This window comes from Papilio xuthus, unplaced genomic scaffold (assembly GCF_000836235.2).
Source record: "Papilio xuthus unplaced genomic scaffold, Pxut_1.1 DF827679.1, whole genome shotgun sequence".
NCBI lineage: Eukaryota > Metazoa > Arthropoda > Insecta > Lepidoptera > Papilionidae > Papilio > Papilio xuthus.
Genome location: NW_013530970.1, coordinates 6,071,892 through 6,082,318, shown reverse-complemented (window position 1 = coordinate 6,082,318; position 10,427 = coordinate 6,071,892). Strand labels below are relative to the sequence as shown.

General features: G+C 35.8%; 3 protein-coding genes across 4 annotated transcripts; 1 reads left to right on the top strand and 2 right to left on the bottom strand.

The window, feature by feature from the left end:
- Positions 1 to 84: 84 nt before the first annotated feature.
- LOC106118044 (uncharacterized) lies at positions 85 to 1,496 on the bottom strand. Its single transcript, XM_013312603.1, has 4 exons — positions 1,314 to 1,496; positions 971 to 1,084; positions 485 to 678; positions 85 to 314 (listed from the first exon to the last, which is right to left on the bottom strand). Exons 1-4 carry the CDS (start codon positions 1,384 to 1,386, stop codon positions 156 to 158), a joined length of 540 nt encoding a protein of 179 aa, XP_013168057.1. The 5' UTR covers positions 1,387 to 1,496; the 3' UTR covers positions 85 to 155.
- On the top strand, positions 1,040 to 5,112 carry LOC106118043 (uncharacterized). 2 transcript variants are annotated; one of them, XM_013312602.1, is made up of 5 exons: positions 1,040 to 1,122; positions 3,650 to 3,837; positions 4,110 to 4,235; positions 4,425 to 4,609; positions 4,897 to 5,112. In XM_013312602.1, the coding sequence occupies exons 1-5, from the start codon at positions 1,058 to 1,060 to the stop codon at positions 5,062 to 5,064; spliced, it is 732 nt and encodes a 243-aa protein (XP_013168056.1). In that variant the 5' UTR covers positions 1,040 to 1,057; the 3' UTR covers positions 5,065 to 5,112. The 2 variants fall into 2 exon arrangements, with proteins under 2 accessions (XP_013168056.1, XP_013168055.1); XM_013312601.1 differs by lacking the exon at positions 1,040 to 1,122 and adding an exon at positions 3,216 to 3,392.
- Positions 5,113 to 8,181: 3,069 nt separating this feature from the next.
- LOC106117708 (uncharacterized) lies at positions 8,182 to 9,681 on the bottom strand. The gene has a single exon (XM_013312114.1). The coding sequence runs from the start codon at positions 9,596 to 9,598 to the stop codon at positions 8,537 to 8,539; it is 1,062 nt and encodes a 353-aa protein (XP_013167568.1). The 5' UTR covers positions 9,599 to 9,681; the 3' UTR covers positions 8,182 to 8,536.
- Positions 9,682 to 10,427: the final 746 nt, after the last annotated feature.

Genomic DNA, 10,427 nt, shown 5'->3' with positions numbered 1-10,427 from the left:
ATTTACGAAAACACTTTTCAACAATCTTGAGCGCGCCATTTAGTCTCAGGCCATATAGTTTCCCTTGCAATAATAAAACAAAGGTTTTCATTATAAAATCTTATTTGTGATATGTTACTAGTATTATAGTACATTATACTATTGTTATTTAGTTATTATGTATGTATGGAGAGTGTGGAGTTAGATGGTGTTGGTGAAATGGCAGGTGCGCTGCGGGCGGCGAGGGGCGCCACGATCTGAATGGGCATGCGGATACACCACACCGGCTCCTCCGAATCGTCCACCACGCGGAACTCGATGTTCAACGACGTGCCCTTAACATAACGATGAAAAATTACGATTATTTTATCATAAGTATCATAACATTCCAAGCAGAAGGGCAAAAAAGATAAATGATATCAGGTCACACATACATATTTTATGTTTAGATTATTTTCATCGGGGATATGCTTTCGTTTAATAAAAAAAATAGGTAACGACTTACGACCGGGAAGAAGGGCTCGATGAACATGCGCAGGGTGTAGGAAACTACCTCGCCGGCCAACAGAGGGCAGTAGGTGTTGGTGAGGAAGCGGCACGTGTCCGCGTTCTCCGCCAGATTGTACTCCACCGGCAAAGTGATGGCGCCCAGCTGCAGCAGCGCCGTCGCCCTCGTAGTCATCGAGCGCAGCACACGCGCTGCAAGCGACACGTAGCGGTCACAACATGTTCTATTTTATTAGAACTATTTGGCAGCAGTTATAACAGTGTTTATTAATAAATTATCAATTAATTATGTATAATCCTCTTTGTCCCTCCCACTGATACCACTTACAAGTATCGATACAAAAATCAGAAAATGTTATTTCTTCAGTGCTTTTTGCGGAACTCTGCGGTCAGGCTATTATGTTACTGACCACATGCGAAGTCAATTGGAAGATAATATAGCTAGTAGAGGAGGTGCTCTATATGTGTGAGTGTGTATACTGACGGGTGTGGAAGACGACGTTGATGACGGCGTCCTGTAACTGCGGCAGCAGGCAGGGCGGCGTCAGGCAGCCCTCCACGTGCGCGTTCAATGGCAACTCGCCGGGGTTGCGGGAACCTGCACACAAAAGTACTACTAGTAGAGGCAATGCTGGGGTAAAGAAAAGACGTTCACGGAGCAACTTTGTCTCTCAACTGAGTAGCGTGTTGTTTTTTATTCGGAGATCATCATTCATGATATCCACATACGAGAGGAGTATGCGTCAGTTGTCTTGAAGAAAAGTCTGTATTCAATTGGTCTTCAGCATGAAAATATATCAACAAGAATGTCAACAGAATACACTTACATTGTGTGACAGAAGTGGTCTGCGCAGTCACTGCGGCGGCTGCGACGCACAAGAATACGACAATTCGGAGCATTCTAAATAAAAAACGACACGTTCTGATCCTAACGGGATACTCTGCCACTGTAACTTATTCGAACATTTTCAACATTATCACGCAGGTGTGTTATCTTTTGTAAAAATACTGATTACGTTGTATTAATACGTATTGATACTTATCTCGTATTTCATTACATGTTCACTAAGCGGTCATTTAATGAGTCATTTTCTTTACCTTATTAAATTAATCTTTTTTCATCTAAAAGGCCTAAAAATGATTACTTCGCAACTTTCAATAATCAATCATCAATCAAATATATGTTAAAACAAGGAATTTTTATATTACTACGAATAACGTTAAACAACAAGTCATTCTGTTCAAACAACAAAGATTTATTAAAGCTTTTATTTTACCGCAACAAATGTTTTGTGAGAAATTTCAACACAACATCCAGCGGCCGCCGCACCTCGCTGCTACGCGGGAACCTTTTCCTTTTTCTTATAAGCGATCAAACTCAGATTGAAATAAATATAATAAATTTTATTGTGATTATAATAAAATGGACGTCGTTTGGTTGTTGTTCCGAAACATTTGTTATTCTTTTACTAGGAAATGAATTATTGGTGCTACATATACGAATGGGAATTCGACCGTCAATTCCTTCGAGATTATTGCAAATTCTACTTATTTGATTTTTATTTGAAAATTATCTGTTTAAGTTTCTTCGGGATGATGACATTTAAATAAATCGTATCACATGATGTAAGCATAAAGGGCACTAGCTATTAAATAGGCCATATAATAGGGCCTCTTTTTATTCTTGTCTTAAGGCAAGTGAAGGCAAAGACAAAGGTGAATTATTCCAGCCAGTGACCGTAGCTAAAAAGGAAGAGAAGCTCTGTGTGATCACTCCTCTGCAAAGAAGGTAGAAAACAAAAGCTTTTGTGTTCGTTTTTTAAAAGCTGGCGTTAAATTTACATAGTAGTCGATAACAAAGTGTTGGCAAGTCGTTTTGCAGAAGTTTTAATGAGCAGATAGGTCACTGATCCACTGAGCATCATTAGAAGTTTGTGAAACATACCGATTAGTAACAAGAGAAATCTTTTAACTACAGATTAAATTTTTATTTAAATTAATTCTTTTATTGAACTTGTTAGTGTATACTGTTAGTGTAATACAATATAATTATTATTTTCTATTATGATGTGAGGACTCGTATTTGAAAATATATTTATTGTGAATTTAGTCTATTAAAAGTAATGGAGTACAAATTATATAACTGCGCAATGATTGTAGCACCACTTTTTGATACAAGTTAAAACGATAGATGGCGTTAAAATAAAGCCAGAAATATTGGAATTTTTCAAAAATTTGAAATTAATACAAATAAAATAATTAATTTTCAAACAATTATATCGCTTTTTTTAAAATGCTGTAATTCCAATTTTATTAAAAAGCTACATAAGTTAGTTATTTGCTCAAATCATAATATGCCGTCGGTAGATGGCGCTTAACTTAATGTACTTACTTTAATAATTGGCAAGTATTTGTTAATGTTACAAAATATTAATTATGTAAAATATGAATAATAAAGTAGATAAAATTACATTAACTTAGATATCACTTAAATATAAGATAATTTGCAGTTAACAAATATAAATTCATGATGATATGAAGGCACTTGTTTAATTTAAACATTTATTAGGGTTACTAATTATGCCATAAATTAATCAAACAAATAGGTAAAAAATGAAATAACAATAATTGTTAATCAGATACATTTGTTTTGTTTTTTAAATATAATTTTTGTGACGTAAAGATAGTGTATTGATTGCTATTTAAAACATTAAGGTATTAAGAAAAATACTATAGTATAGTCAGTCGGTGATAATATTTCAGTTAAATATTTTTAATTGTTTGATGTATTTGTTTTATAAAATGGATATAATTTTATCTTCAAACTTTGCTACATCGTGGTGGGCAGCGCATCGTTGTCAAATATCTGAAAATGACTTCGAGAACGTGGATATACCAAACATATGGTGAGATCGTTTAAGTTTTACAATGTTACAATGTTTATAGTAAATTATAATAGACTTGAATATGATAGAATTACGTAAAAAGTTTTTGCTGTTGCATCAATTTATCAATTATTTTGAATAAAACCATTGTGATAAATACAAGTACGTAAATATATTGCGATTTTGTTTTTTTTAGAGAAAGATATGGACGGCATTACTACATTCTCGTACTAGTGTGTCGTCAGTGAACTATAACTTGTAAACTGCTATATTTGCAGCGAGGAAGTGAGGAGGTGCCTGGCGGGTGGCACCGGGCGCGAAGGGTCTAGCTTATTGCGGCTCGGATGGCCGGCGGGTGCGGGCGGCGGGCGCGAGGGGTCCGGCAAGTTGCCGCTGGGTCCCGCTGCGGCGCTGCTGCACGGCGCCGCGCTGTTGCTACTGCACAAAGCTAAACACACTTTGCAAGGTCTAATACTTTACAATACTATAACTTTTGTTGTAGTTATATTGATAAAGATGATAAAGTAGTCTTTGATTAGTCTCTTCAAGTTGTCAATTGGTGTACTAGTCGCAGCGGCTACAGTGGAAACGAAATCTGCTGGAGGAGCTTAGACACCAAAATTCTCTAGACAATATCTCCAGAATGTTTGATTAGATAATTCAAGGAGATAACTCACGTTTTAATTTTATTTTGTCTGCATGACACTGGACTAGATAATGTTATTAAATTTATTTCAGATACATTCGAGTTGACGCAAAAAATAATGTTAAAAAATTATCAAATTGATTCTGACTGCGGGGATTCTGAAGAAGAATCCGACGAACATGAAGATTCAGAAATAGAAAGAAGTAGCCTGTCATCAGGTAGAGTTAAGTAGGAAATTTCATACAACCTTTCCTTCATTGCGGAAGTTTTCTTTGAGTTCTGAAAACTAACGCTTTATTTAGGCAATTTTTTTTAAAATAAATATCGTCGAATACAATAGTTTTACATAGTTTTGTTCAGAATGGAAAGAACAATAATTTTTCTTTTTTTTGGATATTATTTTTTAGTTTCTTCGTCTAGCAAAAGGTCTGCGGATACATCGAATGATTTAGAATTGTCAAAGAGGGTGAGGACCAGCGAAGTATCGGAGAAAGAGAGTGTCTCCAGCAATGTGTCAGATGCCTCATATTGTGACGAATTAGACAATGATAGTGAGGAAAATGAAGACAATGATTCTCAGTCAAGTTCACAGGTAACTAAATGTTTTTTTGTTAAAACTCTATTTATTCTGATTATATTATAGTTAACTTCTTTAAAAAGGATAAAAGAGGAGAGATGTAGTATTGTGTTACCTTCAAGCTATTATTTGTTGTGGCGGTTGTGTTTTAAGAAATAAGCTCGACCAATGAGACTAACCTTTCTGATATGTGGATATGTTTATTTGTGTTGCGAGTTAAACAGCTCGATCGATTTAGAAATATTATTTTGTGTTGAGTCAGGACTCTGAAATGTAATTTATCTATTTATTAATATTATAAGGAAGAGGAAGATGATTATGTCGAGGTAGAAGACCGCGGTGTGCAGACGTGCGGCTGCGGTTTCGATCCCGGCCTCAAGCTGGGCGTCATGCTGCTGTATGATGACCACACTCAACCTATACCCAGCAAAATACTCATCTCATCAATTAATCCGAGAGCTAATCTTTAAAAATGAACATATGCAGTTTTCGACAATTGATTGGAATCATAATTATAAGCAGGATTTGTTTAATTTAATTTTTGATTTTACGTTTTGAATTATTTTCTGTTATTAAAGATTTTTGACATATTTTTTTGTGTTTTAATTGAAACCAGTATGTCAGTCAGAAGAGATGCAGATATATTAATTAGGTTAGAACAAACCAAATAGAAATTTATTACGTTATTACATCTTTATTTTAAATACCCAGTGATTGTTATTTGTGGATTTTTGAGAAGAAATGTAAGAAAATATATTTATATACGAGAAAAAGACGTTGTAATAAATAACAGTAGTTTGAGTAAAACTGCACGTTAGGAGATAATTGCAAAAACCCCTCAGTTATAATGAAAGAGATGTTCTCCTCCAGTGGTACATACACACACATACATTCCGGCAGTTCGCTGCACACACATTTGTTACACAAATTGGACGGATTTAAGGCATTTGTTTGAATAAAGCGGGATAACTGCTCCTGACAATACACTTTTTCACTTAAATCTAGCGAAAAGGTGAACTCCATTTCTGAATTCGTTGGCTAAAAAAGCCTGCATATTTTTATATTAAACTAGCTGTCGCCCGCGACTCCTTCCGCGCGGAATTTTCCGACCTAGTAGGTCGAAAAATATGGATATGAAATATGTAAATGTTGTTAAAAAAAGAATTCATTCATAATTTGAAGATTATCATGCTTAGGTAATTTACAATCTGCCGGTGACATATATGAAGTTACAATTACACGTTGCATTGTACATTTAAGAAATTAAAGTCATGAAATTCTTATAAAAATTCTTGTGGTTTTATATAAATGCCGGCTCGTCTGCTACTGAAAAATATCTCGCAGCAAACATTCTCATTGAGAGACCACAAAAGGAATTCAAACGCACGAATACAGTATAATTGTAAAATTTAATACAACACATATTTCTCTTTAGTTCTCGTTAAAATAAGAATATATTTTATTCAATATAAACTACTATAAAATGAACACAAAATACACATAAAGATTTTTTATAATAAAAAGTCAAAGCGAAATAAATTGCCGCTAGTACATTTGCCAAAATATCAATATGTATATTAATATAAGATTCATTGCAGTAAAAATCTTCACTTATGTTGTGCTGAAAATTCTCATTAAGATGATTTCCATACGTCCGATGTTCCGCCGACAAAGCAAATACCACCGAATATTGGCAAACTGAGATTGAAATCTCACAGTCCGTTATATTTACCGATATTGTTCCATTTTCGTGTTGATTTTGAAGCCACACGAGATTCTTTTTATCCTCGATAGCTGAGGGATTTATTAGCAACGTGATACCAATATGGTGATTGTGAATATTGATTTGAAAATCTAATTATGTTTCAAGATAAAGCCGCGTATGGATTTATTTTATTACTAAGACTTTCTTAGTCTACGAGCTAACAGAAAAAACAACATTAATCTGAGACTAAGAGAATATATTGCACTTGGTACTTGATGCTTATTCGACAGTTAATTTATAAACTCCGAAATATATTCAGAGTGTTGAATTCTTGGTCCCTCATAAAAGTAACGAATAAATAAATATTAAGAAGTGCTCGCAAACTGCGGAGCTCATCAAATTTATAAATATCTAGCATTCCGCTAAGCTCAGGTACATTTGACAACGGATCACTATAAAGTGGTAGGATTTACTCTATATACAAACATTTCAACCTACAACATGCATACATCTTATCTTTATATATATAATTCTTCTGTGAGTGTGTATGTTACTGAACTTCTCTCAAACGACTGGACCGATTTTGATGAAATTTTTTGTGTGTGTTCAAGGGAATCTGGGAATGGTTTAGATTCACAATTTTGTCCGCTGGACAATGTTTTTTATAATTAATTTTTAATTTATTAGTAGTTGTTGATTTTGGAATGTTTTACATTGGATCCGACAGACGGCGCTACCATCGCAGTGTCAAATTTTAAATAATATTCAAATTAAAGACGTGTAGACAGGACAACGTCTGTCGGGTCCGCTAGTATACGTATAAAAATAAAAAACCTCGCAATTACAAGATAAACTAGGTCTTTGTAACTTTGTAAACAACATTATGTAACTACTTTTGATTGGTAAATAAAACATATAGGCTGATTGTTATTTAAAATATAGGGAATAGGGGGACATAGGGAAACAAAGCAATATTTAAATATATGAAAAAATAATTCGTTATTATAATAATAGTGGGTTTTTGCTTCTGTAAAAACATATTGTTTCTGTGCCAAAGATAACAGGGCCGGTAACAAAGATGACGATATGTTCTATATAAGGATTTTGATCTCAGAAAGCCAAAGTAAAACTATTTCTGTTTATAATAAAAATAGTTATATAATCTACATAAATACAAATAGATCATTATTTCCTTTGTCCATGAAACAATTAACTTCAGGAGCGACGTTAATTGATTATGTTCAAGAAATGCAATTTAATGTTATATAAAAGTTACAAAAGTCAAACGACGACGTCGACTCGTAGTGGTAATGAGAGCTGTCGTGTACTCAGTAGCTTAAGACTATAGTCATTGTTTCTGTTGGACGTTTCCGACATCTTAGTATTTTAATAAAACCACGTTTTTTTATATCACTCATTTTATTCACCTGTCTTTTCCATCTTTCATTACTGTCACTTACATTTCTATGTTGCCAGTATCTCATAAACAGTCATAAATATCATTATTTGAACTTGTATAGAGTTTTCTTTTGACCTAAGACTGGAACATATTTACTACTGTCTTATTAGTTCAAGTGACGTCTCTATTTCCTTGATAAAGTTTATACCAAAGCATATCAGGTCAGGACAGTCCTCTGAAAGTTATCTTAAGATTCGCCTAGGCTGAGATTGGTTCATAAAACTTTTAAGAGAATAAGGAAAAGCGTATTAAGATTACAGTGGAATAAAGATTTTTAAAAGTAAAAATATAACGTATTTCAATGAAAAAAGTTATTAAGTTAATTTGGATACAACAAGAAACTATTCGTTTTGTAAACTTTAAATAAAGAATATAACAAAGAGCTTGGTTATAATATCCAATATAATAATAGTTAGCGGCGTGCTATGTGATGTGCATTTGGTGATACAGTAGACCTCCGCACGCAATCATGTCCATGATTTCCCTGGAGAGTTATAGCAATAGTAATTTTCTTTTTATACCTTAAAGAGAATTTCTTCAGTTCGATTTACCTCAAAGGATTCCTTCCTAATTGGACGCACCGTCCACAAGGCAAGTAATCGAACTCCATTCGAAAGGTTACGCTAAATCATTTTCTTACAATAATACAAAGTTAGCTACAAACTGTGGCTCTTTAAATTTAATATTTATTTCTACTTTATACGTCAATTTTCTTGGTATAATGTAAAATAGCATCTCAATACAAAAGTGATAGGTGTGTATATGAATATAAAATGAATCAGAAAGTATTCATAGGCTGCGGCAGGACGGCGCCGATAGTGCGCGGCACCTTGCTGAGGAATGCGTGGCGGTGTCCGCTGCCGGGCACGTGGTACTTGACGCACTTCACGTTGTACCGACCGACGGCGGGCCACACCTCCGCGCGCCGATAGCCCGGCGGTCGGTCATAGCTGCTGTTGAAGCCTTGCGCGTTTTGTACAAATTGCCGTGGCTTCTCCACATCGTACTGCCCCGGTCCCGGCTCGCCCGGCTTGCGGATGCACATCGTCAGATCCACCAACGTGTTCCGGCTGCGACAGGGCAGCTCTCTGTTCGTTTTGTTCATTTCCCCGTAATGTGACCGCTTGTACGTCTCCATACATCCCTTCATGCTGTACGGCCACGACGCTGCCGACACTTTTGTCCTGTTAAAGTGATTCTTGATGGACGTCCCGTCACGCTTCCCCGTGAACAGGTCGTAGGGCCCCCTCAAAGACACTATCTTTTTCGGTTTCTGTTCTATGCTATCTTTGTCGATGATGTTGTAACGATTCGGTGCCAGCGACCACTTCGAGGAGGGATCCTTGAACCTGCAGGGCTCCTGCATTTCGAAGGTCTGCTTCTTCGAGTGAGGTCCGTGGGGCGCCCTGTAGGGAACATGTTTGTAGTACGTACCGGGACCAGGGATGGACTTACTGGAGGGTTTAAAGCGCGGAGTTCTTCCGAAGCCCACGTTGTGGCAGGCGGGCTCGCACTTTTTGTCTTCCTGGACGTCGTGCCAGGCGGGGCCCAGCAGGGAGTCGAACCACTTCTTACGGTCGAGGACCTTTTGGTTTCTGTAGCCCAAGTTTTTCGACCATTCCTCAAGATCACTTTTATATTTCCAAGGGTCGACGCGGTTTTTGATGTGCTTATTAAAATCAAATATTTTGTCGATATCCTGGGGGTGGTAGAGGCAGGGGTCGCAGCCCTCGGGCCTGGGGATGTACAGCCCGTTGGGGTCTAGTTTAGGGTGTCCGGTGTTTTTACCGAATCTTTTGACGCTGGAACCGAAAGCAGCTAAACGTTTTGTTGTCACCATTTTTTATTATGTAGAAAGTAAAAAAACTTGAAGCTTGTATTAATTGACTGACATTTAACTTTGACATTTTACAATTTTGATATGTATGAAATGTTAAAAATTAACTCTAAGGCCAGTTATTATTATCGGAAAAAGGTAATTCCTATATAATTGGTATTGTTTTTCCAGAAATATTAATATTTTGATATTGAGGCTCACAGGAATGTGTTTGTGATACATTTTTAATATTCAGCGGCTGAAGCGCTGCAGCTTTCATTATTTGCTTGTACAGTGAAGCGGAGAAGCGAAATAAAATTGCTGCTGAGAAATCTCATCGCGTGTGAATACGATATTTAATATGAAGCATAATATCGTGTCTTGCGCTTTCTGTGTCTTTCTTAATTCCGCTGATTTGACGTGAAGATGTTTGCGAGAATATTACTTTGTACTGTTCAATAAAATTTTGTATATTTTCAAGTATAAATGGTAATTGAAAATTGATTTGTTGATTTGTTCTACCTGTATATCTTAGGCTGTTCTGTGTATATTTAATTCTTAAGTATTTTATGCACAACGTTTTTATAAATAAAACACGCGAGGAGACCTTCTACGGAAGTTACTAAAACCACAAGGTATTAAACCTTAATATTTCTAAGGTTTCATAAAAAGATGCAAGACTGGTTTGTAACATGAGATTGTACAGTGTATTATCGTTAACACTGATGCGTTATATGAACAAGGAAAAGACCAAGTATTAGGTATTGAAATTAATTAAAAATTACGTCTTCACTCACAAATACTTTGGTGTAGGACTAGTTTTAGACCCTAGGTCCGATGGGTCTATAACTGG

Bases quoted from the DNA above. Each gene is read 5' to 3' on its own strand.
- LOC106118044 (XM_013312603.1), bottom strand. From the start codon at position 1,386: ATGCTCCGAATTGTCGTATTCTTGTGCGTCGCAGCCGCCGCAGTGACT. The intron at 1,085-1,313 runs GTAAGTGTATTC...TTTTGTGTGCAG, and splicing joins GACCACTTCTGTCACACAAT to GTTCCCGCAACCCCGGCGAG. The intron at 315-484 runs GTAAGTCGTTAC...CGTTATGTTAAG, and splicing joins TCGAGCCCTTCTTCCCGGTC to GGCACGTCGTTGAACATCGA.
- LOC106117708 (XM_013312114.1), bottom strand. From the start codon at position 9,598: ATGGTGACAACAAAACGTTTAGCTGCTTTCGGTTCCAGCGTCAAAAGA.
- LOC106118043 (XM_013312601.1), top strand. From the start codon at position 3,271: ATGTATTTGTTTTATAAAATGGATATAATTTTATCTTCAAACTTTGCT. The intron at 3,393-3,649 runs GTGAGATCGTTT...CTATATTTGCAG, and splicing joins GTGGATATACCAAACATATG to CGAGGAAGTGAGGAGGTGCC. The intron at 4,236-4,424 runs GTAGAGTTAAGT...ATTATTTTTTAG, and splicing joins AAGAAGTAGCCTGTCATCAG to TTTCTTCGTCTAGCAAAAGG.